Source organism: Oncorhynchus masou, chromosome 29 (assembly GCF_036934945.1).
Source record: "Oncorhynchus masou masou isolate Uvic2021 chromosome 29, UVic_Omas_1.1, whole genome shotgun sequence".
Lineage (NCBI taxonomy): Eukaryota > Metazoa > Chordata > Actinopteri > Salmoniformes > Salmonidae > Oncorhynchus > Oncorhynchus masou.
Window position 1 is genome coordinate 84302714 of NC_088240.1, and position 27941 is coordinate 84330654.

Below are 27941 nucleotides of genomic sequence, written 5' to 3' on the forward strand. Positions count from 1 at the left end.
TGACTACACCGCCACCTTCGATTACGCCTATTTCAGTAAGCCACTTAACCAGATATGTTAGTTCAAGTGTTAGTGTGGCCTCACTTTGTGGTTCTCCTCACCAACATCGTTGATGTCTGTCATCTTTTAAGATAACACCACCGGCCATGAGGACTATAGTTTGTATGTAATTCTAGGAGAGAAGAAGAATGTGGAGGAGAAGGATCTTGAGAATAAGGTACAGTATGTTTGGCTTTATGGCTGCTTCCTATCTCAGCACACACCACTAAATGACAGCCTGGCTTCATACATCTCCCCATCAATGTATAACATGAAGGAAAACCTGTGTTTTGGACAAGGTCTGCAGACTGAAAGCAAATCTATTCTGTTTTTGTTTGTCAGTATGTCCCGTTCTGTCTAATGTCCCAAATGCGTCTCATATAATATGGCAGCTTCTTCATGTCATACAGTGGTGTATTACTGTATTTTAAATGTGATGATGTCATACAGTGGTGTATTACTGTATTTTGAATGTGATGATGTCATACAGTGGTGTATTACTGTATTTGAAATGTGATGATGTCATACAGTGGTGTATTACTGTATTTTAAATGTGATGATGTCATACAGTGGTGTATTACTGTATTTTAGATGTGATGATGTCATACAGTGGTATATTACTGTATTTTAAAGGTGATGTTGTATAACCAAATGTAATCGTTAATGTCCATGGACTCCCTCATCCTGTGTCACACCCTATACATCCTATACACATCCTGGATCAGTTTTGGGTCTTGTCATGCCTCCACGACATGAAAAATTGTGTTTGACCAAATGCAATGCTATTTCTCTGTAAACAAATTGAAAACAGACTTTCAGCATGCTTATAGGGAAGGGCACTCAACAGGACACAAATGACTGATTGACTGGTTGAAAGAAATTGACTGGTTGAAAGAAATTGATAAGAAGAAGATTGTGGGAGCTGTACTGTTAGATTTCAGTGGACCTTTGATATTATTGACCATAACAATTTACTAGGCAATTCAGTTAAGAACAAATTCTTATTTTCAACGACGGCCTCAGAACAGTGGGTTAACTGCTTTGTTCAGGGGCAGAACGAAAGATTTGTACATTGGCAGCTCAGGGATTCGATCTTGCAACCTTTCAGTTAATAGTCCAAGGATCTAACCACTAGGCTACGCTGCCACCCCATGTTGTTGAGAAAACTTTTTTAATGGATTTTCAACCTGTGCCATATCGTGGATTCAGAGCTATCTATCTAATATAACTCAGAGGGTTTTCTTCAATGGAGGCTTCTCTGATGTCAAACATGTAGGGTGTGTCACACCCTGATCTGTTTCACCTGTCTTTGTGATTGTCTCCACCCCCCTCCAGGTGTCGCCCATCCTCCACATTATCCCCTGTGTATTTATACCTGTGTTCTCTGTTTGTCTGTTGCCAGTTCTTCAAGCCAACCAGTGTTTTTATGTCAGCTCCTGCTTTTCCCCAGTCTTGCTTTTCCCATCCTCCTGGTTTTTGAACCTTGCCGGTCCTGACCATGTACCCACCAGCCTGACCCTGAGCCTGCCTGCACCTTTGCCCCACCTCTGGATTACCGACCTCTGCCTGAGCCTGCCTGCCCCTGTTGCTGTAATAAACATTGTTACTTCAACATGGTCTGCATCTGGGTCTTACCTTGATACCTGGTGCATCACATGGCAGTTTCCTGGCCCTCTACTTGTTTCTATTTTTACCATGACCGGCCACTGGCATTTATTTTTTTATTTTAACTTTAACCAGGCAAGTCAGTTAAGAACAAATTCTTATTTTCAATGACGGCCTAGGAACAGTGGGTTAACTGCCTGTTCAGGGGCAGAACGACAGATTTGTACCGTGTCAGCTCGGGGGTTTGAACTTGCAACCTTCCGGTTACTAGTCCAACGCTCTAAACACTAGGCTTCCCTGCCACCCTGTGAATTAAACAAAGCCTGTATGTCCATGTATGCTGATGATTCAACCATATAAGTGGCAGCAACCACAGCTAATGAACTCACTGAAACCCTTGTCCTGAACATCTCTAAAACTAAGAGCATTGTATTTGGTACAAATCATTCCCTAAGCTCAGCTGAATCTGGTAATGAATGGTGTGGCTGTTGAACAAGTTGAGGAGACTAAATTACATGCCGTTACCTTAGGTTGTAAACTGTCATGGTCAAAACATATAGATTCAACGGTTGTAAAGATGGGGAGAGGTCTGTCTGCAATAAAGATGTTCTGCTTTTTTGACACCACACTCCACAGGCTCTAGTTGTATCTTATCTTGATTATTGTCCAGTCGTATGGTCAAGTGCTGCAAAGAAAGACCTAGTTAAGCTGCAGCTGGCCCAGAACAGATCGGCACGTCTTGCTCTTCATTGTAATCAGAGGGCTAATATAAATACTATGCATGCCAGTTGTTACATCTGCTCCTGCCACGCCCTCTACTTCTCATCCTGTGTCTCCCTAACCTGCCGCCACTCCCCCAGTGCTCTCTCCCTCTCTGTGCGTGTGTGATTGTGTGAGTGGAGACAGGTGTGCTGGAGGCAGAGCAGATCCCCACCAGCTGCAACCTGTTCCATATTCAAGACCTCTACAAATGCTGCCTGTCCTTGAGCTGTTCTTGTCTATTAATGTTCTGTATTATGTCATGTTTCATGTTCTGTGTGGACCCCAGGAAGAGTAGCTCCGGCTTTCGCAACAGCTAATGGGGATCCTAATAAAATACCAAAAATACCATGATCATTGTAATCCCTCAACGAACACAAACGTGTCTTTGTGGGCCTCCGTATTTTAGATTTGTCACATTTGAGCAGGAAAAATGTATTTCAGTAAACACAAGGGGTAAATAATGCTGAAGTGTCACATATTGTAGTTCCAGCATTTACAGAGACAGGAGGTCTCTGCAGGAGGAGCAAACTTGCCAAGACAGCGATGAAACATGCAAACACTAACCCCAGTGAAGAATGTTCTTATAACACTTCCATTCTGCAGCTTATCATGTTCTAATGACCTTTTACCGACCACTATTCAGGCTTTAGCGATTGGCTCCCCATGCCCAGTGCTACTCCTCGGATTGGCTGCTCACCAACTCCATCGATTACTGTGAATGAAACCGAGCACTGCAGAACATACACAGGTACATCTACTTATTGACCAAAACTTTCTTTAACATGTCTTTGTCTTTCTTTCTCCCTTCTCCTATTTCTCCTCAATACTTTACAGGTTGCAGGACATAATGAATGTGGAAAAGTGCTATGCATTGATAGCACACAGTGGTACACAAGTACACACTAGGACTAGGAAGTTAACCCAGGACCTTGAGGTCAAAGGTTAAGTACCCTGACCACTTTATTTGTGACTCCAATCATTCATAGGCCCATAGCCATAAAGATATCTCTCTCTAGACATTCATGTGAAGGCCCCAATGGGATGAACGCCGAAGGGCACCTAAGTAACCATCATTTTTCACCTCGTCTAGAATCGAAGGGTCTTGAAAATAAACAAAGTTAATTGATGACAATGTCCTGTGAAAAGGCTTTTTTAATGATTTGGTGACAGGGTCATAAACCTCTTGTTTATTTTCTCCACTAATATGTGTTTCTCAATTCTTACAGATATACAGGACCCTGAACTGAGCAGAAAGTTACCCAATATTCTGGAATTGGACTGAGGAGAAAGCTAATCAATATTCTGGAATTGGACCTTTTTAGGGATCAAATGGACACAGCATGAGATTCTCCACCACTGTCTTTCTATACTATAGTTGTAAAAACTCCTAGTGACTCCTGAATCCTAACTTGTGAAAGAAGCCCACACCTTGAATTCATAAACATCGGCCATAATAATATTTGCATTGTATGCGCGTCTCAAGTTGTAAGATCAAATCAAAATCAAAATCAAATTTATTTATAAAGCCCTTCTTATGTCAGCTGATATCTCAAAGTGTTGTACAGAAACCCAGCCTGAAACCCCAAACAGCTAGCAATGCAGGTGTAGAAGCACGGTGGCTAGGAAAAACTCCCTAGAAAGGCCAGAACCTAGGAAGAAACCTAGAGAGGAACCAGGCTATGAGGGGTGGCCAGTCCTCTTCTGGCTGTGATGTGTCCCTTAGAGTAATAATAGCACAAAGCCAATATACCCACGTATTCCATCTTGTTTTGACTTCATACAAACTAATATGTATATTATACATGCTGTTTATCTTTTAACACATCTTTTCCAAGTATGTTTTGTTTCTGTTTGATATTCTGTTATGAAAATATAATGCTTTCTACAACCATGGTACATTTTTTCTCTTCTTTATGGTCAATGGTTAATAGTCTATGGTTTAATGACATGCAGATGTGAAATGAGGCAACCCATGTATTAGTTATAGGGTTCTAATTTCCTTCCCTGCCCTAGAAAAGCATTTAAAAGAGAATTATATGTTAACAATAAAACAGAGAAATCCCCAATGAGGTGCAAGGAGGCTTTAGAGCCATTTACAGAGGGGTAGAGGGATGGGACTGGGCCTGTACAGGGGTAGAGGGATGGGTCTTACTGAGATTTACTGTCAGGGTCCAGGTCTGGTAGAATCTGTGCAGAAGATCTAGGTGCTGCTGTAGGCCCTCCTTGGTTGGAGACAGAAGCACCAGATCATCAGCAAACAGTAGACATTTGACTTCAGATTCTAGTAGGGTGAGGCCAGGTGCTGCAGACTATTCTAGTACCCACGCCAATTGGTTGAAATATATGTTGAAGAGGGTGGGGCTTAATTAAGCTGCATGTCTGTCTCACCCCACAGCCCTCTGGAAAGAAATGTGTGTTTTTTGCCCATTTTAACCGCAAACTTCTTGTTTGTGTACATGGATTTTATAACATTATATGTTATAAATTTGTAAGTCGCTCTGGATAAGAGCGTCTGCTAAATGACTTAAATGTAATGTAAATGTATGTTTTTCTCCCAACACCACTTTCCATCAGTTTGTATAGCAGACCCTCATGACAAATTGTGTCAAAGGCTTTTTTGAAATCAACAAAGCATGAGAAGACTTTGCCTTTGTTTTGGTTTGTTTGTTTCAATTAGGGCGCAGGGTGAATATGTGGTCTGTCGTTTGGTAATTTGGTAAAAAGCCCATTTGGCATTTGCTCAGTACATTGTTTTCACTGAGGTAATGTACGAGTCTGCTATTAATGATAATGCAGAGGATTTTCCCAAGGTTGCTGTTGATGCATATCCCACGGTTGTTATTGAGGTCAAATTTATCTCCACTTTTGTGGATTGGGGTGATAAGTCCTTGTTTCCAGATATTGGGGAAGATGCAAGAGCTGAGGATAATGTCAAAGAGTTTAAGAACAGCCAATTGGAATTTGTGGTCTGTATATTTTATCATTTCATTTAGGATACCATCAACACCACAGGCCTTTTTGGGTTAGAGGGTTTGTATTTTGTCCTGTAGTTCATTCAATGTAATTGGAAAAACCAGTGGGTTCTGGTAGTCTTTAATAGTTGATTCTAAGATTTGTATTTGATCAGGTACAGTATATGTTTTGCTGTTTGTTCTTTGTTATAGGGCCAAAAAGATTGGATAAGTGTTTTGTCCATCTCCATTTTGGATAGATAACTCTTTGTGTTGTTTGTTTAGTGTTTTCCAATTTTTCCCGAAGTGGTGTTCTATGGATTCTTCAATTACTTTGAGCTGATTTCTGACATGCGTTCCCTTCTTTTTCAGTAGAGTATTTCCGTATTGTTTTAGTGATTCACCACAGTGAAGGCTCAGCTTTTCTGGGTCTCTATTTTTTGGGTTTGATAGGTTTCTCAATTTATTTCTTAGGTTTTTGCATTCTTCATCAAACCATTTTCAGCTTCCCTATTAGATTTGATAGGGAAGCTGAGAGGTCAAATATACTATTTAGGTTTTCTACAGCCAAGTTTACACCTTCAGTTTTACAATGAAACATTTTGTCCAGGAAGTTGTCTAGAAGGGATTTAATTTTCCTTCCATTTACAGTATTTCGACTTTATTAATGACCAAAGGCTCGTATTTCGGTGTGTTATTATGTTATAATTAAGTCTATGATTTGATATTTGATATTTGATATTTGAGCAGTGTGACTGTGCGATGGTAGGCAGCAACAGGCTCGTAAGCATTCATTCAAACAGCACTTTTGTGCGTTTTGCCAGCAGCTCTTCGCAAGCATAGCGCTGTTTATGACTTCAAGCCTATCAGCCTAATGGCTGGTGTAACCGATGTGAAATGGCTAGCTAGTTAGCAGGGTGCGCGCTAATAGCGTTTAAAAACGTCACTCGCTCTGAGACTTGGAGTAGTTATCCCCCTTGCAAGGGCTGCGGCTTTTGTGGAGCGATGGGTAACGCTGCTTCGCGTGTGGCTGTTGTCGATGTGTTCCTGGTTCGAGCCCAGGTAGGGGCGAGGAGAGGGATGGAAGCTATACTGTTACACTGGCAATACTAAAGTGCCTATAAGAAGATCCAATAGTCAAAGGTATATGAAATAGAAATGGTATAGAGAGAAATAGTCCTATAAATACTATATTAACTACAACCCAAAGCCTCTTACCTTGGAATATTGAAGTCTCATGTTAAAAGGAACCACCAACGTTCATATGTTCTCATGTTCTGAGTAAGGAACGGAAACGTTGGCTTTTTTACATGGCACATATTTTACATGGCACATATTTTACATGGCACATATTTTACATGGCACATATTTTACATGGCACATATTGCACTTTCCCTTCTCCAACACATTGTTTTTGCATTATTTAAACCAAATTGAACGTTTCATTATTTATTTGAGGCTAAATGGATTTTTATTGACGTATTATATTAAGTTAAAATAAGTGATCATTCAGTATTGTTGCAATTGTCATTATTACAAATACATTTTAAAAATCTGCCGATTGATCAGTATCGGATTTTTTTGGTCCTCCAATAATCGGTTTCAGTATCGGCGTTGAAAAATCATAATCGGTCGACCTCTAGCTTGAACTATAATATTAGTGCCAAATTTCTTACAACTTCTGAATAGAAAAAAACTTCCAGATGCATGTGGTACGATACTGTTGTGTTCCGCTCAAAGCCGTCTCTCTAGAAAATGTGTGGGTTAAATTAGTGTTCCGCGTTGCCACTGTCTAATAACGGATGTAAAAAAAGAAAGATAGCAAAAATGAGTTATGTAAAAATGATTTCATACTCCACATTTAGGGGGGCCACAAGGGGGTCCAAAATTGTTGTCACAGGGGAACTGGTCCCTGAAGTATCAACATTTTGTTGGCTGCATCAATCACCTTTACACACCTGTTAGTGCCAGCCCAGAGCGATGGGCCATCTACAAAGAGAAAACAGGCTGCTCTTTGTATCGCCTCTCCGATACCCGCTGGAGGGCAGGGATCGATGCTGTTGAACCTGTAGTAAAACACCTTGTGTCATCAAGGCCCTTGATAGCATACCCAGGAACATGCTCTTTGTATCGCCTCTCTGATACCCGCTGGAGGGCAGGGATCGATGCTGTTGAACCTGTAGTAAAACACCTTGTGTCATCAAGGCCCTTGATAGCATACCCAGGAACATGCTCTTTGTATCACCTCTCTGATACCCGCTGGAGGGCAGGGATCGATGCTGTTGAACCTGTAGTAAAACACCTTGTGTCATCAAGGCCCTTGATAACATACTCATGACATGCTCTTTGTATCATCTCTCTGATACCCGCTGGAGGGCAGGGATCGATGCTGTTGAACCTGTAGTAAAACACCTTGTGTCATCAAGGCCCTTGATAGCATACTCATGACATGCTCTTTGTATCACCTCTCCGATACCCGCTGGAGGGCAGGGATCGATGCTGTTGAACCTGTAGTAAAACACCTTGTGTCATCAAGGCCCTTGATAGCATACTCATGACATGCTCATTGTATCACCTCTCTGATACCCGCTGGAGGGCAGGGATCGATGCTGTTGAACCTGTAGTAAAACACCTTGTGTCATCAAGGCCCTTGATTGCATACTCATGACATGCTCTTTGTATCACCTCTCTGATACCCGCTGGAGGGCAGGGATCGATGCTGTTGAACCTGTAGTAAAACACCTTGTGTCATCAAGGCCCTTGATAGCATACTCATGACATGCTCTTTGTATCGCCTCTCTGATACCCGCTGGAGGGCAGGGATCGATGCTGTTGAACCTGTAGTAAAACACCTTGTGTCATCAAGGCCCTTGATAGCATACTCATGACATGCTCTTTGTATCGCCTCTCCGATACCCGCTGGAGGGCAGGGATCGATGCTGTTGAACCTGTAGTAAAACACCTTGTGTCATCAAGGCCCTTGATAGCATACTCATGGCATGCTCTTTGTATCGCCTCTCCGTTACCCGCTGGAGGGCAGGGATCGATGCTGTTGAACCTGTAGTAAAACACCTTGTGTCATCATGGCCCTTGATAGCATACTCATGGCATGCTCTTTGTATCACCTCTCTGATACCCGCTGGAGGGCAGGGATCGATGCTGTTGAACCTGTAGTAAAACACCTTGTGTCATCAAGGCCCTTGATAGCATACCTAGGAACATGCCGTCTCAACAGTGAGGCCAGATCAGAAGCTAGTGGTCGGAAAGAACTACTTCATGTCATTCAACGCTATTGTCCTCCTCTGGCTGAAAGTACTGCAATGCATTGAGGACAGGAATGTGATTCTCCAGTCAGTACAAATCTCACTTGACACAGAGGCAGCCAATATCAGAGCCTTAAAGGAAGAGGTGCAGGCTCTTAGAGATGGATGGGAGTCTCTCCTGTCTGTGGAAACACTGACTGCTACGCAAATGGATGTTGCACCTCAATTTAGCAAGGAACACATCTGCCAGAGGAAAAGGAAGAGATTCCATGATGAGACCTCTCAAGAGGAGACAGCTCAGGACAGTGTAGTAACGATGTATCGGACACTGTGTTTTTTACTGCTATGGACAACATCATATGTGACTTGGACACTAGGTTTCACACCACTGCAAAAATGGTTATATCATTTTCTGTTGTTCTGAAAGTTGGTCAGATTAGTGAGGGTAAAGTATTTTCTGCATGCCAGAGATCTTACACCTGAGTTTCAACATGAAGTATTCCAGAGATCTGACACCTGAGTTTCAACATGAAGTAAGACAGAGATCTTACACCTGAGTTTCAACATGAAGTATTCCAGAGATCTTACACCTGAGTTTCAACATGAAGTAAGACAGAGATCTTACACCTGAGTTTCAACATGAAGTATTCCAGAGATCTGACACCTGAGTTTCAACATGAAGTAAGACAGAGATCTGACACCTGAGTTTCAACATGAAGTAAGACAGAGATCTTACACCTGAGTTTCAACATGAAGTAAGACAGAGATCTGACACCTGAGTTTCAACATGAAGTAAGACAGAGATCTGACACCTGAGTTTCAACATGAAGTAAGACAGATGAACACTGTATAAGCTGACACTTAAGCCCCCCTAACTTGTGCCCTCTTTGTCTCCTGACACCTGAACACTGTATATGCTGACACTTCCCCCCCTAACTTGTGCCCTCTTGGTCTCCTGACACCTGAACACTGTATATGCTGACACTTCCCCCCCTAACTTGTGCCCTCTTGGTCTCCTGACACCTGAACACTGTATAAGATGACACTTAAGCCCCCCTAACTTGTGCCCTCTTGGTCTCCTGACACCTGAACACTGTATATGCTGACACTTACCCCCCCTAACGTCTCTTTGTCTCCTGACACCTGAACACTGTATATGCTGACACTTCCCCCCCTAACTTGTGCCCTCTTGGTCTCCTGACACCTGAACACTGTATATGCTGCCACTTCCCCCCCTAACATGTGCCCTCTTGGTCTCCTGACACCTGAACACTGTATATGCTGCCACTTCCCCCCCTAACTTGTGCCCTCTTGGTCTCCTGACACCTGAACACTGTATATGCTGACACTTCCCCCCCTAACATGTGCCCTCTTGGTCTCCTGACACCTGAACACTGTATATGCTGACACTTCCCCCCCTAACATGTGCCCTCTTGGTCTCCTGACACCTGAACACTGTATATGCTGACACTTCCCCCCCTAACTTGTTCCCTTTTGGCCTCCTGAATGCAATTTGTCAGATGCAGCTGCAAAGCATTTTTGGAAAAGTGTTCATTGCTTTCCGTATATGTTGCACACTGCCTGTGACTGTTGCTGGTGGCGAGAGAGCTTTCAGTAAGCTAAAACTGATTTAAAAAACTATTTGAGGTTCACTATGTCCCATGACAGGCTTTGTAAACTTGCCATGCTGTCCATTTAAAGTCAGTTAGCTAGAAAGCTGGACTTCAAAGACTTGATCAGGGACTTTGCTAGCCAGAAGGCTTGGCGCTGGCCTCTTGGTGAGTAAGGCTGAGCAGGGGCCAGTGGTATCTGTTAAATGGCTGTAGATATTGGATCACAATACAAATGATGCTCGCCGGCTGAGAACAAGACTGAGAACAAGATATATCTCATAGTAATGGCTGGATTGCCATAACATTTGTTGTGCACAATCAAGACCCCAAGTGGAAAGAACCTATTGATTTGGTGACCTCATGACCTTTCCTCTAGCGCCACCATCAGGCCTTTTCATTTACATTTCCATTTTGTTTTCCATTTTCCATTTCCACTTTTCCAGCTGCTTATTTTCTAGTTGGTATGTATACTTAGTTCTGAAATCTGCTGCTGATTTGATCATTTTGTCTGTTATATCATTCTATAGATGATAATGTTCATTTATTTTAATTGAAAATGTTGATGTATATTTAAGTTATATTTATTTTAAGTTATTCATTCATGTTAAGAGAATTTTCCATTCAAGAATTTTACCATTAAAATGACATTTAGACTGTAAAAGATGGCCTTTAGCACATTTCTTATACAGGGTATCAGTCTTGCATAAAATAATGAATTCCATTGTATGCAGAATATTGCATGTATTTCTGCACGGTGTTATATTATCACAGCTCGTTGTCAGGAAATATTGAACAGTAAATATTGGACTACAAGAGAGTTGCAAGCCTGCAAAGGTAGAGTTATTTAAAGCTTTGAGTGGATCGATTGGGTTTTGGAGGTGTGTGGTTACAGCAATTGCGCAGGGTTGACATGGCCTGTGGTGGTGGAGCCCAATGTGATATCTTTTCATGGGAACCAAAATCCCTGGCGGTGCTCCTGGGTGGGGGGGTGGATGTGGCTGGTGGTGCTGTGGTCTGGATGAATTCTCTCTCTCTCTCTCTCTCTCTCTCTCTCTCTCTCTCTCTCTCTCTCTCTCTCTCTCTCTCTCTCTCTCTCTCTCCCTCTCTCTCCCTCTCTCTCCCTCTCTCTCCCTCTCTCTCTCTCTCTCTCTCAACCCTATAGAGATTTTACCTGGAATTTTATGACGTCATGACATGGAAATCCTTGGATGATACATGTACGAGATCCTCGCCCTCTGACGTTACCAAGGTATTTAATCCATCTAAATAAGGAAAAGATTACATCAGGGGAGTCAAGAGATTAACTGGGGTGTCTTTTTGTCATATTATGTAACAGGACTACAGCATAGGTGGACTGGACATCTAGCATTTCGGGCAAATGCCAGATGGGCTGGTCCATTTTTAGCCCAGTGGATCTGTCTAACATGTTGTTGTTTTTTGCGCAAAGTTATCATTATCTGGCTAATAATAGGGGCCGATGTGGGGGACTCAAGGAAAAGAATGGGCCGATGTGGGGGACTCAAGGAAAGGAATGGGCCGGTGTGGGGGCTCAAGGAAGAGAATGGGCCAGTGTGTTAGATATTCCAGGGCCGATTTTTGGTCCCAATCTGCCCCTGGCCTGCAGCAATAATAAGGTGATATGCTATATTTAGAGGGATGAATGCAATGTCATCTCATTCACAAAATTGTGCCACTTTCCCACGGTCACAGTGGGGTTGGAGCCAAAAAGTCTCTGTCAACACGTTTAAAAACATGCCTTTCAGCTCACATGTATGCTTATTTGTCATTAGGAGTCTACCTTTGGGAAATCCATGCAATCCAATTAACTCAAACAACTAAGACACAGAATGAAAACAAACATGTTGTCCTCCTCGTATATTTCTGTAGCCTACTAGTCTGCTATATGGGGATTAATGACATAAAGGGACGTGTGTGTGACTTCTTTATTAGATGGGTGTCTGATAAAGGAGCTAAACCCAGATGACTAAATCAACCCAGGGGTTTCTGTTCAGCACCTTGGACAGCACCTTCCACTACAAGCGCAGTACATCGGTTATCTGCCTCTCTCTTGACCGGACAGTAGATTATCCGTTCCGCCCTAGGTGGAAAACACAACAATTAGAAACAGACATGGCAAAATCAGCAGCTATCTTGCTGGTGTTAATTTCCTTTTTGTACATCCTATCTCAATCAGCCCATGTGGTTGCAGGATGGACAGATGAAAGGCTACCAAAGGCTGAAGTTATAGAGGACTCTAGGGAACTGGTGAGTAACCTGCTATAGTAATAAGTATTAGTTGAGGTTATGATACAATTAAAGAATGCTATTGACACTATTTGATCATATAGGCCAAATGTACTGTACATTCATAGTGAGTCATTGCAATTAACCAATAAACATGGCCTATTGTGAGACGACAGATTTGATGTAGGGCCATTTCAATACAGAAGGGTTTTTCTCTGTGTGTGTTGCAGCTGGGTGTCCTTCACAATGTCCTGGAGAAACTCCAAAACAGAAGAATGGCTGTGTGGGAAAGAAGACAAAGCCACCTTCCTAGTGTAAGCAAGCTATTTCAGGCACCACAGGTGAATAGTTGAATAGGTGATTGATTTCCCAAATGTGTGGGTCAGACCCTCTGGTGGGTTGTGGGTGGCACCCTTTGGATTGCGGGTCAAGACTACATTCCTGCTAGAGCATGTTCTAGGGAAAATAAACACTCCAAAAGCTTATGCTGTGTCCTTTTTTTGAAGATGACTGAAAGCTACTAAAGAAACAAAGTCTCAAAGGATTCTATTCAGAACTGATTTAGATTATACACAGCCTTTTGAATAACTAATGGGTACATTTAACCCCACAAATAGATGGAGTTTTTCCCACTGAATGAATACTATTCTGTAGAAAAAAACTATAAAATGAGGAATAAAACATAAATGTAATAAACAGATGGAACTTTGAGCTTTGTTTATGTTATGCAGTTCATAGAAAGATTTGTGCGGTTGCAAAAGCCTGCAAAAGACAGACCATCTTGTCGGCTGCAACAAGGATTGTGATGGGAAAAGTACTGTCTTATGGCGACATCTAGTGGTCAAGGTACTTAAAAGTACTGTCAACTTTTCCTTCCTTGTGAATATCTAATTTGGAAAATTCTACCATAACATTTTTGTTCTATTTTCTTCCCAGTGTATTGTCGGTGACTACTGCACAGTGAAAAAGGGACCACGGTACGGCCAACTATGTGACTGTCCAAGAGGATCAAAGTGCAACCTCTTCTTCCTCAAGTGTTTGTGATTTATTTTTGTTATGGTATTAGTTCATTTATTTCTGTTTGAAATATAGTAGATTTTGAAATTTCGCTTCACTAACTTCTAATATATATCCTTCTTCTGACCTATTCCATCCATGTGTTCTTTAATTTGCCTCTCATTCTACCATTCTGGTTGTTGTGCATTCAGCACAGATATGAAGGTAAGCTCTGTAAATATGAAAAAGAGAGGCTCTTTTTTAAATAAAAATGTTGATTAATAAACTGTCCAATTCCTTTCACAACTTAAGCAGAAAAAAAGCAGAACTATATTTACTAACAAAAACCTACATTGTGCACATACCCTAAGTTTATTTTTATTGGTCATAAATAGAAAGTGCAATAAACTGTACAATTTGCTACACACTTACAGCAATGTAATAATTAGGAATAGTGTTAACAGTGCTGTAAAATACATAAATACTGTAAGAAATCAGAGGAAACATGGTTTTACAAATAGTGTGTAACCAAAATTGAAAAGGCACTCACACATCTGAGCTATCTTTGTTGCAGGTGCCTGGTAACAGATGAATAAGATCAGAAAAACGAAGAAACCAGCATACTGCTCGATAGTGTCACTGCTCTTTATTAAGCTAGTGTGTAACCACAAGGAAACGCTTGTCAAATGACACCATAAATAAATAGATGTGTATAGTTTAGACAGACCTGAATTTCACACAAACGTGATTGACCAATCATTGGTAAATACACCGTAAGCACATTGATCACAGACCAAAAAATGTAATCTATCGTAGCGCATTAAATGAGGCTGGTAATACCCAGTTTTCAGAAATCAATCTTTAAAGGAAAATAGGGTACATATTAAAAAATAACACATAGATATTTGTGGTATTCGTCTCTCTGGCTGGACCAACTCCGTTATTATGGTGACAATGCAGACAATGTGAGACAATGTCAGGAAGTGAGACCAAGTTGACATGTTCAAATCCCCAAAACTGACACATGGAATAGTTAGGCAGGACTATACTCTAATCACAGACACAGAAAAGATATCAACTATGACAACAACATAAAGACATGCTGTGCTGCAATATTAACTATACTGCAGTAATGACTTGGAACATATTGTAAGATTAGTTCAAATCAATAACTATTGTGCAGTGTATGGGTCATACTTACACATAGACATTTCACAAATAAGGCCACAACAAAACATGGGATCAAAATGGAAATGGTGATACCAATGTGCAAGTTCTGCCATTCAAGTCCTTCAAACATTTGATCGGTCAAGCGCCGGACAACAGCACCCAGTCTCTATATGGACAGGATCTGCCTGCGGACCTTTTCAGAAGCCAGGTGGTCCAGGGATCTCTGACGAGCTATAACCACCAGGACCAAGACTACCGTCAGGCACATCATGATCCCCTCAAACCTCCAGAATAGGCGCTCATCAATCCAAGAGGAACGGCAGCTGAGAAAAGAGAAAGATAGAATTGTAGTCGGACCTGAATTGGCGGTTGCATCAATTTAGGAAAATACTATAATAAAGATATACAAAAAAGGGGGTAGGCTACCTCTTGTATTCAACTTTGTTGGTTTTTGCACAGTTGATCTTTTCTATGAATCCAGTTCTGGCGCAAGGTGCCCATGATTTCTAGAGGAGACAGACACGTGAGGGGATGCCATAATTAAGATGTTATTGATCAGTATTAAGGTGTTCAAGAAGATAGGAATTATTTTAACCCTCACCATCTGAAAGGGGTTGCACCTTACACACTCTGTCAAAATCGAAAACTCATCCTCTTGCCAGCAATGAAGGGATGTTGTGCTTATCGCTACAAAATAAAGAGATTACAATAACTAGAAACTTCAATTGTTGGGTCTACAGCTACCCGATCTGTATTTAAGTGTTATTTAACTAGCTAGGGTCTACCTGTAGTAGAGTACTCCTCTCCTGAAATAGCACCATGGACACTAGAAGAAAATGATATAATGATTTGGTTTACACATTCACAAAAGTCAGAGGTTTGACGACAGCTCAGTCAGTGACATTGCACACTCACCTAATTGACGCAGGTACAACCAGGAGTAGTGTTAAGATCGAGAACATTCGGGAATCGCTCATTGTGCTGGTAAGGGGGGCACGAACTCTATAGACTGTCAGTAACTTCTAATGAGATGGCTAAATAACGTAGCTTCTGTAACGTTTGGCTTCTAGCTAGCTACATATTAGCTAAGGTTAGTTATCGGTTGAGTTCCAGAAGTATATTTACAGCAGCAAACCCACTACGGAATACTCAAGTGTCACTGTAAGCATCTTTAAAATGTTAGTTATTCCATTATAAAATGGTTTTGACTTGGCAGAATTGTAGCCATCTTGAATCCTCGAAGTTCCTCCCCATGTCACCTGACCTGAGTAACATGCTTGAAGTGCTCTCCCCAGCCCTAGCGGTGACAAGGCATTTAAGTTCGTTGGTAACTTTCTGGCTCATGTCTATGCTGTGAGTGACAATTACATTTATACTGAAGGTCAATAATGAACTGCCGCCATGTTTCTAGACATGTCATGATAATGTTTATATCATTGGGTAGCAACAGCTTTAAATATTTTTATTAAAACAATGTTGAGCATATCAAAACTCTTAAGAATATTTTTAACAGTTGGGCCATTCATTCTCAAAAAAAACAACAAAAAAAAACATTATCTGACAGGAACTGGTTGGATAACTAGTCCTCTTACTACAAATGGTGGCAATTTCTCTCAGCTAAACTAAAATCAACATTTCTATATAAATCCACAATGCAGCCAAACCTGGCAAGCTGAGGTACATACAATACAGTCTGTCACAAAATAAAAAAATAAACTCAGTTTTGAAAGTACATTGTAGCAAAAACATGACATCTATAGTGTGAAGTGTCTTGGACAAACCCACAATGTACCTGAGCAAAGAGAATTGGTTGGCTTGTGATTTTACTGAACAAGTAATTATTTTTAGACAAGTCTTGCAGACCTTCATACTTCTTTCTTAGGCAATGTTTTAGCCCACCTTGCTCAGCACTGAGCTAAGTTTATAAATGAATAAATGATGAAAAGAACATAACAGTTAAAGTATGACTCTAGAGAGCTCCAATTCAGCCACATAACACAGGCTTCTGGGCTTGTGTGTGTACCACCACATATTTGTTCACAAATAGTGCTTTTAACAATAGTTCTGAGTAAGCCAGAGAGCCTGGTTGTCACATCCATCTGTTTCCAGTGAGGGATAGTTCTACTAATGAATCACCCCTGGACAGCCTCAGTGTATTTGTTGATGCTGCCTACTCGTCTTCCAGCAGGGTTCTACTCCATGTAGTCGGAACCTGCCGTGGCCATGTAGGAATCCAGCTCTGCGTCTAGGTGGCGCTTGGTCATTGACATGTAGTTGTCTAGTTGGTTATCCAGCTCCTCTTTGGTGGGGATTTTCTCAGGTTTGCCCATGCCTCGGAACCATCCCCGGCCCCGCAGGCCCAGACCAGCTCCTCTACCTGGTAGGGATGACAAGATATGAGTGAGGGCAGTGGGAGAAGGGAGGGCAGAGTACACACAGTTAAGAGAGTACTCTCACCTCTTCCTCTCAGGCCCAGTTCATTCCTGGCTCCGCAGCTAACCAGCACTCCAGCATCGTTCAGCTGGCCACCTTGCAACCTCAAGCCCCGACGAAACCTAAACTTAGTCACCCCTCCCCGGGCACGCATCTGACTCACTCCTGAACGAGAGAGGGATACAAAGTTAAACTGGCTCCAACTGTGCTACAGTTGAAAAACATTACACCCACCTCTGAAAGCATAGCCACCTCTGAAAAATCCCCTTCTGTTGTTTCCACACACTCCGAAACCTCCTCGATGCATTCCTCGCAGTCCCCTTACAGCAAATCCTTGGCTTCTGGTGGCCCCCCGCATCAGGGTCCCCATTGGCCGACCTAGCCTTGCCAGGACATTGCCCTTCCCCAGGCACTGCTTCAGGCTCTGTGGGACATTGGGACATACCAGAGTTTGGGTGTATTCCATTTCAATTCAATAGATGAACTGAAAGTCAAGTCATGCCCAGGAGGTGGCGCCCTTAGTTTCAAAATTCAAATGAACTTTTCAATGCTTCTAATCTAGTCCACTTCTTAATTTCTCTGATGAAAAAGGAAAATAGTGATACTGGGGTAGTTCTGATCTGGGGTGCGTTCAGCTTTTAATTCAATGGAAACGACAAGTTGAAGAACAGTGTGATTATGGTTTCGCAGACGGAGATAACTCTACAGACATGTACATATTACCTCAATTAACCGGTACCCCCCCTGTATATAGTCTTATTTTACTGCTGCTCTTTAATTACTTGTTACTTTTATTTCTTATTCTATTTTTTTAATAATTAAACTGCATTGTTGGTTAGGAGCTCATAAGTAAGCATTTCACTGTAAGGTCTACATCGGTTGTATTCAGCGCATGTGACTGATACAATCAAATCAAATTGTATGGTCAGATGGTATGGTGTATGCTGCACACGTTTTTGTGATTTCAAAATGGCCACACCCATATTGATCATGCCACATCCACCAAAGTGGTGCGCACCATTTTGGGGAAACGGGCCCTTCAGTACAAACTGTCATGGAATGTTACACTGAACTGAATGCAGCCCTGGAATAGTGACACTTAATCTAACTAACTAACCTAGAGAGGTTGAAAAGTGGATGGTTAGTTCCCTCACCTTGGGCTGCAGGGCAGCCTGCACAGAGGTTCTGTTCTCCATCTGCCGAGCCAGTCTCCTGTTGCGGACACTGGCCACTTGCTGCTGCTGCATGTTGACTGGTACAGCCACTGGCTCCAGCTGCTTGTTGTTCAGCAGGGTGGTGAAGCTTGGAGGAGCAGGGGTTGAGGGATAAAGGAGGACAGAATGGGGCAGGGGTGTCAAACTCCTTCCATGGAGGGCCGAGTGTCAGCTGGTTGGTACCTTACCTTTGAAATATGTCCAATTAAGACCTAGACAACCAGGTGGTGGAGTCCCTAAATGATCAGTGACTTTACTTGATCAAGTACATGGGAGTGAACCTGCAGACACTTGGCCCTCAGTCGAATAGGGTGATATAGGATGGGAGGATTTAAGAACCACAGGAGGCTGGTGGCGGCATAATTGGGGAGAGCGGGCTTATGGTAATGACTGGAGTGACATTAGTGAAATGTTACTAAATACAGCAAACACCTGGTTTCAAGGCATTTGATGCCATTCGCTCCGTTCCAGCCATCGTCATGAGCCGTCCTCCCATCAGCAGACTCCTGTGTTAATTAAGAACATACTGCTAAGCATACTACTGTATCCATGTAGTTGCGTTCCCCTGCCCTTACTGCCTATACCAGGGGTGGGCAACTCCAGTCGAGGGCCTGATTGGTGTCACTTTCTCCATCCCTAGCAAACACAGCTGATTAAATCAAATGTCATTCTGAACTGAAGACCACGATTAGGTGAATATTGAAGTCAGGTGTGTTAGCCGGAGCAAAACTGACACCAATCAGGCCCTCCATATACAATACACATGTGTACATGGGTGAAGTCCCCCAATTATCCAGCTGTAGCTTGTAGTCTAGCAAGCAGACCAGTTTGGCCTTGGACTCTGGATGTTGTATCAAGGGAGAAGAAAGACTGATAAGAGAAAAGACACTTCGTCATAACAGGGTTTGCAATGAGCAAGATATGGAGTACAGGAGGTGGCCTCTGCAAACTCATCACCACTGACTAATGGTTGTCTCACCGATCGTTGAGGGAAATTGTTGAGGTGCTTTTCAGCACGATTTTCTCTGTTGGTGAAGTCATTACGTCTGTTTGCTGATACATTCCTGTGGAGACACTCAACAGGGAGACCGATATATTGCAATGGAACAAAAGCATAACTTTAGTTGGTAGTTATAGTGACAATCTAAGAATGACCTGATGTTAAGATAGGAAACTGCCTTGTAACATAACTTTCAAACAACGTTACTAGCTACTAACTAGCTGTTCATTCGTTTGACATGCTGGCTTGGTTGGTAAACTTTTGCTAATTTGCTGCCATGTGAGATGGTAGCAAAACCTCAAACTAGATAAACCTAACTAGCTTTTAATCAAGTTGACCACGCTAACGTTTGTCTTACTCACTTTAATTAAAGAACAGCACTGGAAGATGCTAGCAAAAAAAATGGTTAGCCTCCCCCTCTTGACTGTCCGCACCAAAGATGCACCTACCTGCACACCATTAAAAAAAAAAAGAAGTTATTCTCAACTAAGGAAAGCCTCAAGTTTCGTACTGTAGTTACCGCCCAAAATATAGACGCAAGAATTCAATCAAACTTGTACATTGATTCGACCACATGCGGAAAACTACAAATGCTCGTTTACAAATCAAGAACGGATGAAAAGTTGCATTTTTGCAGTATATAGATAATTAATTTGACTAAGACCCCAAATACACAATCACTTTTTGAAAAGTCGGTAAAAAAAGATTTTTTTTAAGACACTGGCCAAGTAAGATTTCAAAACGGTACCCACATATTTTGCTGCATGACAGTGGAATTGAGGAACAGAGGGCTAAGCAGCAATGGAGCTACCGAATAGCCTACCTTCGAGAGACAGAGGTACAATTTACAAGAACCCCCCCCTTTTCCTGGTAAAGTACCTGATAAACTATCCACCTACTGCTATCTTAATATTCTAGCCTGGTGTATTTATTGTAAATTCAACACTAGCCTTCTGAGTTCCCATAAGGTAAATGCAACACATACTTGAAACAAATCATCCACTTTGTGTAGAGAGCAGATTATCTAAAACACCGTTAGTCTATAAAACACAAGCTGTGGATTTTTTATATATAGTAATGAGAAAAAAGTGACAATATACTCTTCTATGTAAAGCCTAACTGGCTTTTGTGTAGCCTACCAAAAATAATACATTACAGTAAAAAACTGTCAGCCACTAGAGGACAGTACAGTCTCATATTTAACAGTCATGGAAATCTACAGTTATTTGCGATATTGTCCGATTTTTTTTCCAGAAATGTCACTGATCAAGAAATGTACAAGACAATGGTCATACGATGTGTATTAGATGTGTATGTTTGTATGCATGCTTGTTTTGGACTATAGCTAGCTATAACAAGGGCAGAATATCCAAGCCAAACATACAGCCTCATGATGATGTTGGCTGTTGTGCTTTTTTCCCTGGTTATTTTCATGAAATTTGAGGTCCATTATTGCGTTACTGTGCTCAGTATTGATGTGTTTAACTACTAATGTGTATTATTTCACATATTGCCATGGTGAAATACACTTATTATTGCGGACCTCTTCATTGGTATGGACCATTGTGGGATTCTTTCCAGCTAGCTACGTTTCTTTGACGTCAGAAATTAATGCGGCTGATGCCCAACCATAGAGAATGATAGAGGCCGAGTAGTGGCCAAAATGCTTTATTTAGCATGGGCAGCGCCATTGAGGGCTTCCACCACTTGAATGTAGTCTACTGGGTGGGACTTCTAACTGCATGGACATGATTCCAACAGGGTCACCAGGAGGGATCAGTCAATCGTGAAGAAGAAACTGACTACTTTAAAATGGAGAGAGTATCAATGGTGCTGCCCATGCTGTCACATACCCTACAATGGCACAGATACAAACATTAGTCTTCCATCTATCTCTATGTGCCCAACACACTTACGGCGCCGCCGCAACCGTTTCTGGGAGGAGAATGATTTCGACGAGAGATGCAATTCAATCCCAAGAACGTTGCAATGCCTTGTTTCACTGATGAGGTTTGGGCATAGGCACCGTGTAAGTGTCATTGGTAATCACAACAGAGGAGGATACAATTAGTTAATAATAAACTTCATCGGGGGTAGAACGAAGGACATTATTTATCATCCAGTGTACTAGCTAGCTGAAGATTTCGGCTTGATGTTTACTGGAGAGAGTGGTAAGTCCGACCAGCCGTTGTTAGCTTGCTAGCTTGTAGCTAGGGTTAGTTTAGTTATCAGTGTATTTGAGGTTACGTTAGCTAAACTCACGTTAACCAACGTTCGTTCATACAATTATTTGAGGAAATTACAATTAAATCGGCGCCGCAAGATGAGTTTATCCAACGTCAAAATATGTTGTTACCCAGTAATACCTAGCTAGTTAAGTAACTAACGTTTCGCTAGCTACTGTTAGATAGCTAACGCGTTACTCGGTGAATGAACGAGTCACTAGTACGGTAACGTAGCTAACACAGGCCTATCAAGCTGTTTCTCTGTCTCATGTGATGGAAGCTTACGCGTTAGCTAACTAGCCAACTGCTTTCATGGACTAACTAACTTAAACATTAGCTAGCCAAGTATAATCATGTCAAATAGCTAGTTAACTAACTTTTAGCCACTTGAAATTGGCTAACTAGCTAGCTAAGTTAGTGAGCTAGCTACTGTACTGTATCTTGTCATGACAACCAAATCACCTGACCTGATCTCATTTAGCAATTGTGTGGTAGTTAAAATGTTACATAACTAAATTCTTTCCTATATGTAACTAGTAGTCATGTTCCCTGTATGCATGCATTAGTAGTACAGTATTGGCTTCAATTCATAGCTACATTGTCATTGTAGCTAGCTAGGTATTTAGTAATGTGTGGTGTATGTTATGGCTACATTTTCAAGAAGGAAATACTGTAGCGTCCATTGATTATGAATGATGGAACGTCTTTGACTATAATACCCACGTGGGGTTAATGGCTACATTAACTAAATCCTACCAATTGAACCTGCAAATAAGCTCAACACAAGCTCAACTGTCAGTCCAAATTCCTTGCAACTTTGAAACTCAGTGGGTCTGTAAGGCTAAACGTTACATATATTAAATCAACCCTTTTGTAAGTTAATTTGGTGTTTTTCTTCATGTATCTACGAGCTTCACTGCTAGACCCTTGGCTTTGTTTTTGTTGAACAACAGAAATTCGGGTGTAATCATTACTCCAAACAGTCGCAAAACGTTCTGTTTTGCAATGAAAACTAGCGTTTCTACTGGACAGATCTACTGGACAGGTAGGGCCCTAACTGTTTGCTGAACCGTCCCAATAGAAATGGTAATTTCTGTTGCAAAACAGAATGTTTGTCAACTGTTTGAAGTAATGATCACACCCCAGTACAAATCTGTGAGATGTTCCGCAATGACGGTTTGAGTCAGGCGGTAGGCCTCATTTCCTTCAAGTCACTTTAAAGTGAAGTTTTGTTCTGTTGATATTCTGATGTAATTTTCTCTCATTGTTACTCTTAGGAAGTGGACATCATGGGCACGAAATTAACATCCAACGTGTTGAAGTAAAGTGGACCCACGAAACTGCTTAAAACCCATCCCCAGCCATGGCAGGCTTCAAACGAGGGTATGATGGCAAGATTGCAGGGCTCTATGACCTGGACAAGACGCTGGGCCGTGGCCACTTCGCCGTGGTCAAACTGGCGCGCCACGTCTTCACGGGGGAGAAGGTGGCGGTCAAGGTCATCGACAAGACCAAGTTGGACACGGTTGCCACGGGTCACCTGTTCCAGGAAGTGCGTTGTATGAAGCTGGTACAGCACCCCAACATTGTCCGGCTCTACGAAGTCATCGACACGCAGACCAAGCTCTACCTGATCCTGGAGCTGGGCGACGGAGGAGACATGTTCGATTACATCATGAAGCACGAGGAGGGCCTCAGCGAGGAGCTGGCCAAGAAGTACTTTGCCCAGATCGTCCATGCCATCTCCTACTGCCACCGGCTGCATGTGGTGCACCGTGACCTCAAGCCGGAGAATGTGGTGTTCTTTGAGAAGCAGGGAGTGGTGAAGCTCACTGACTTTGGCTTCAGCAACAAGTTTCAGCCAGGGAAGAAGCTCACCACTAGCTGTGGCTCGCTGGCCTACTCTGCCCCAGAGATCCTGCTGGGAGATGAGTATGATGCTCCGGCCGTAGGTAAGACATCTAAGCTTGTAGGCCTGGATACATTAGATAAATGACATTTGACGCTGTCTGCCGTAGATTTTTTTAAATTTAACCTTTATTTAACTAGTCAAGTCAGTTAAGAACAAATTCTTATTTACAATGACGGCCTAAGAACATTGGGTTAACTGCCTTGTTCAAGGGTACAATGACAGATTTTTACCATGTCAACTTAGGGATTCGATCTAGCAACCTTTCGGTTACTGGCCCAACGCTCTAACCACTAGGCTATCTGTTGCCCCAGATAGCCTATCTCTTAGAGTCATAGTATGATTGTATTGACCTGGGCTGGCTGTAAGCTTTGGCACTTAGTCTAATAGGCATGTGTTGAAAACCCTTCAAGGTAATAGCCTCATATCAGCAAGCTCACAACCCTGTGTAATGGGGCCATGGTGATTCTGTGAGATTGTTGCATGGACTTGAGGGCTAAGGATCGCAGAGTCTAAAAAAATGGAGTTGTATGCTGACATTGCATTACTGTAGCCTAGAAATTATTACTTATATGTATGTATGATGGTTTAGTCTGGTTTTGAACTTGCAATTTCAAAAGTGCAAGGTTATGTTGTAGCTAGGGAAGCAAGTTACTGCTATGTGTTGCTATGATACACAAGGCCAGTTCTCCTGGTGTTGGTGCCTAGAGTGTTTCATTGCACTTAATTAACTGGCTCATTGATTTCCTGTGTGGACTGACTGACTGTAGTGCATACAGCAGCAGCACTGACTTCTCCAATAACCTCCTGTGTGCCAAACCAGGCATTTACATATCAGATCATTTGTAAGTTGATTACTTATATTCTATGATATAACCTATTTCTTTAACATTTCAATGTCCCAGACATTTGAAAGGAGAGTCTGCAATACTCCAATGTTATAAACACGCACATCTCTAAATATAGGCCCTAGGCATGATAATGTCTTTCGATAAGCATTTGTGTTAGCCATTATTGCTTCCCCTATTTGACTATGCCTGTCACACTTGTAGGGTGTAACTGTAACCTGAGGAAACTGTGGTCATTCTCTCTCACATACACACAGTGTTTATTTGCAAAGAATGACAGAGCATCTTACAGTAATAGGTCTGGGGCTGTGTGCAGCCTGTGTTGTGTTGTAATTGTCATGGTTGTGCATCAGATGAAGGTCTCTAGAGCGAAGAGAGAAGGCTGACTGCTGTTAATTGCAGACCGGTTACAATCGCCGGCTCTAGGCAGAACAGTTAATCCATCCTTTGTTTGTACTGAACATCTAGTGCTGAAGCCCTGATTAAATATTTTATTATTGACATTGTGGGGTTGATTAAAATACATTTCTACATGATAGCCAGTGGAAGCCTCGCACACAATTTATATGGTTTCCAGCATAGCCCTGCCAAATCAATATTCCATCCTGCAGCCTCTCTGTCCAGAACTGTGTCACAGGCCATCTCACTGCCTCTAATCCATCAATTCACCCTCTCACTGAACAAACATTGAGCCAGCAGCAGTGTTGCCTGGCCCTGGACTGGTGGGATGGATGAGCACTCCGAGTGTAAGTGTGAGAGAGTAGAGCTTACCTATGACCCAGGGCTCTGCTCTGCTGTCTCAGGGCTCTGCTCTGCTGTCTCAGGGCTCTGCTCTGCTGTCTCAGGGCTCTGCTCTGCTGTCTCAGGGCTCTGCTCTGCTGTCTCAGGGCTCTGCTCTGCTGTCTCAGGGCTCTGCTCTGCTGTCTCAGGGCTCCGCTCTGCTGTCTCAGGGCTCCGCTCTGCTGTCTCAGGGCTCCGCTCTGCTGTCTCAGGGCTCCGCTCTGCTGTCTCAGGGCTCCGCTCTGCTGTCTCAGGGCTCCGCTCCGCTGTCTCAGGGCTCCGCTCCGCTGTCTCAGGGCTCCGCTCCGCTGTCTCAGGGCTCCGCTCCGCTGTCTCAGGGCTCCGCTCCGCTGTCTCAGGGCTCCGCTCCGCTGTCTCAGGGCTCCGCTCCGCTGTCTCAGGGCTCCGCTCCGCTGTCTCAGGGCTCCGCTCCGCTGTCTCAGGGCTCTTGGCTTGCGTACTGTTACGTTTTGGGAACAATTAGTCAGAACTCCTGGGAGAGAGCCTGGCAAAAAAATCATCTCTTCTCTCACCCCCTCGCCCTCCATTGCCTATGATTGGTGACAGAGGGCCAGGCAGAGTGAGCATCCTAAATGGCACCCTATTCCCTATATTGTGCACTACTTTAGATCAGAATCCCATAGGGCTCTATGCACAATATAGGGAACAGGTTGCTGTTTGAGACTCAGCCAGTGTGCAGCAGATGTTTTTGTAACTGCTCAGAGAACACCAGAGGTAGCATGAGGCCAGGAATGTGAATGAGCAAGAGTCATTGTACAAAAAGAGAGGAAACTGTTGGGCATGTGGGTGTATGTTATGATGAACACTTTTCTTGGAATGTGACCAATGAGAGAGAGACACACTACAGTCTACTGCCAACCCTGTGGCTGTTTGTCACTCTGCCATGTTCATTCCTATGTAACGAGAGCACAGGGTGCTGGTGGTGTCAAGGAGGATTAGGTCAGTCTGACAGAACAGGGTGCTGGAGGTGTCAAGGAGGATTAGGTCAGTCTGACAGAACATGGTGCTGGTGGTGTCAAGGAGGATTAGGTCAGTCTGACAGAACAGGGTGCTGGTGGTGTCAAGGAGGATTAGGTCAGTCTGACAGAACAGGGTGCTGGAGGTGTCAAGGAGGATTAGGTCAGTCTGACAGAACAGGGTGCTGGTGGTGTCAAGGAGGATTAGGTCAGTCTGACAGAAGGAGGATTAGGTCAGTCTGACAACATGGTGGTGTCAAGGAGGATTAGGTCAGTCTGACAGAACAGGGTGCTGGAGGTGTCAAGGAGGATTAGGTCAGTCTGACAGAACAGGGTGCTGGTGGTGTCAAGGAGGATTAGGTCAGTCTGACAGAACATGGTGGTGTCAAGGAGGATTAGGTCAGTCTGACAGAACATGGTGCTGGTGGTGTCAAGGAGGATTAGGTCAGTCTGACAGAACAGGGTGCTGGAGGTGTCAAGGAGGATTAGGTCAGTCTGACAGAACATGCTGGTGGTGTCAAGGAGGATTAGGTCAGTCTGACAGAACATGGTGCTGGTGGTGTCAAGGAGGATTAGGTCAGTCTGACAGAACAGGGTGCTGGAGGTGTCAAGGAGGATTAGGTCAGTCTGACAGAACAGGGTGCTGGTGGTGTCAAGGAGGATTAGGTCAGTCTGACAGAACATGGTGCTGGTGGTGTCAAGGAGGATTAGGTCAGTCTGACAGAATAGGGTGCTGGTGGTGTCAAGGAGGATTAGGTCAGTCTGACAGAACATGGTGCTGGTGGTGTCAAGGAGGATTAGGTCAGTCTGACAGAATAGGGTGCTGGTGGTGTCAAGGAGGATTAGGTCAGTCTGACAGAATAGGGTATTGTATGGGCTGTGGTGCTGGAGGTGTCAGGGAGGCCCAGTCTGAGGATGATGCCACATGGTAGGGGCTATAGTAGGGTGGGATTTGGAACAAGCTTACCTGACTGGTGTTGGTGACCTTGTACCACTCACTCATGGTTAGACAATGTTCCTCAGAAATAACCTGTTGATAAAAATGTTGAAAGAAAATAAAATTAAAGACATTTACTGTGACTATCAGCTGAGAGTATTTATATTCAACCTCTCTTTGAAAGGCAACACACTGCAAATATTGTCTCCAGAAAAATCTGCTAAATGTTGTGAGAATGCCTACTATGCAATGAATGTGCAGAGCCCAGTTACAGTGAAGTGGAGGAACAGGCTTGTTTAATTTTATGGCTGAAGAGGGACAAATCGTGTGAGTGATAATCAGAATGTTTATGGTCCCTCCCTGACGCACACTCAGCATGTTTTCTGCCTGTTCTAGTCCCATTAATGCAGGTTCCACTAATGCTGTGAGGAACCTTCCGGTCTGGTGTATTCTAGCAGCTCTGCTCAGGATGATCTGGAAAGCCCAGCAGTATAGAACGAGACGACGGTGTGTCAATAGGTTCTTGACATTGAGCTTCCCAGTTACCACTGCGTCAAGTCATACAAGTGACTTACCCTTCATACAAGCTATTTTCAGGTCCGCGGGTCTGTACCCTCTTTGCTTTGGCCCCTTGGATCTAAGTGGAGCCTTGATTTATGTCAGTGTCTCAGGTTCAATGGTATTTCTCACCTCCTAAAACCTTAACGGTACCCTTTCTCTGAGACCCTGAGCAGCAACCCCTCTCTCCATTCTGCCTGTCTGTGTGGCCAAGTTGGCAGGTTGTACTGTACACACGTCATGGCTTGGTGGATATAGACCTAGAACTGACCAGCCACCAGACCAGCTATTTATAAAATTCTATTGGTCAGAGAGCAGCCATGCCAGAACTCAGCAAGAACAGAGCTCTTTGATCGTTCTCTCTTTTTTTTTGTGTATGTGTGTAGTGTTACTGTTCAACGCCGGCCGGTGTGAATG

At 43.0% G+C, this 27941-nt stretch overlaps 3 protein-coding genes across 5 annotated transcripts in view; 1 reads left to right on the forward strand and 2 right to left on the reverse strand.

Annotated features, from left to right (window-relative positions):
* Positions 1–14104: 14104 nt before the first annotated feature.
* Positions 14105–15928, reverse strand: LOC135520838 (protein JTB-like). Its single transcript, XM_064946644.1, has 5 exons — positions 15559–15928; positions 15429–15469; positions 15245–15330; positions 15070–15149; positions 14105–14966 (listed from the first exon to the last, which is right to left on the reverse strand). The coding sequence occupies exons 1-5, from the start codon at positions 15618–15620 to the stop codon at positions 14810–14812; spliced, it is 426 nt and encodes a 141-aa protein (XP_064802716.1). The 5' UTR covers positions 15621–15928; the 3' UTR covers positions 14105–14809.
* Positions 15929–16084: 156 nt separating this feature from the next.
* LOC135520837 (chromatin target of PRMT1 protein-like) lies at positions 16085–21241 on the reverse strand. Of its 3 annotated transcripts, XM_064946643.1 has the most exons (6): positions 19653–21241; positions 19270–19354; positions 18231–18378; positions 17311–17500; positions 17101–17241; positions 16085–17020 (listed from the first exon to the last, which is right to left on the reverse strand). In XM_064946643.1, exons 2-6 carry the CDS (start codon positions 19350–19352, stop codon positions 16836–16838), a joined length of 747 nt encoding a protein of 248 aa, XP_064802715.1. In that variant the 5' UTR covers positions 19353–19354; positions 19653–21241; the 3' UTR covers positions 16085–16835. The 3 variants fall into 3 exon arrangements, with proteins under 3 accessions (XP_064802715.1, XP_064802714.1, XP_064802713.1); XM_064946642.1 differs by having other exon boundaries at positions 17329–17500; positions 19270–21241; XM_064946641.1 differs by having other exon boundaries at positions 19270–21241.
* Positions 21242–21250: 9 nt separating this feature from the next.
* The window catches only part of snrka (SNF related kinase a), an 81824-nt gene continuing 75133 nt past the window's right edge, over positions 21251–27941 (forward strand). Inside the window, exons 1-2 of the mRNA XM_064946640.1 lie at positions 21251–21461; positions 22793–23467. Of these exons, the coding sequence (XP_064802712.1) occupies positions 22879–23467 (589 nt within the window). The 5' untranslated portion in view covers positions 21251–21461; positions 22793–22878. The remainder of the gene's footprint in view (positions 21462–22792; positions 23468–27941) is intronic.

Coding starts and splice junctions, on each gene's coding strand:
- LOC135520838 (XM_064946644.1), bottom strand. CDS start 15,620: ATGAGCGATTCCCGAATGTTCTCGATCTTAACACTACTCCTGGTTGTA. Junction 15,470..15,558: donor GTTGTACCTGCGTCAATTAG/GTGAGTGTGCAA, acceptor ATTTTCTTCTAG/TGTCCATGGTGCTATTTCAG. Junction 15,331..15,428: donor AGAGGAGTACTCTACTACAG/GTAGACCCTAGC, acceptor TTTATTTTGTAG/CGATAAGCACAACATCCCTT.
- LOC135520837 (XM_064946641.1), bottom strand. CDS start 19,406: ATGCTTTTGTTCCATTGCAATATATCGGTCTCCCTGTTGAGTGTCTCC. Junction 17,501..18,230: donor AGGCTGCCCTGCAGCCCAAG/GTGAGGGAACTA, acceptor AATGTCCCACAG/AGCCTGAAGCAGTGCCTGGG. Junction 17,242..17,310: donor AGGTGGCTATGCTTTCAGAG/GTGGGTGTAATG, acceptor TCTCTCGTTCAG/GAGTGAGTCAGATGCGTGCC.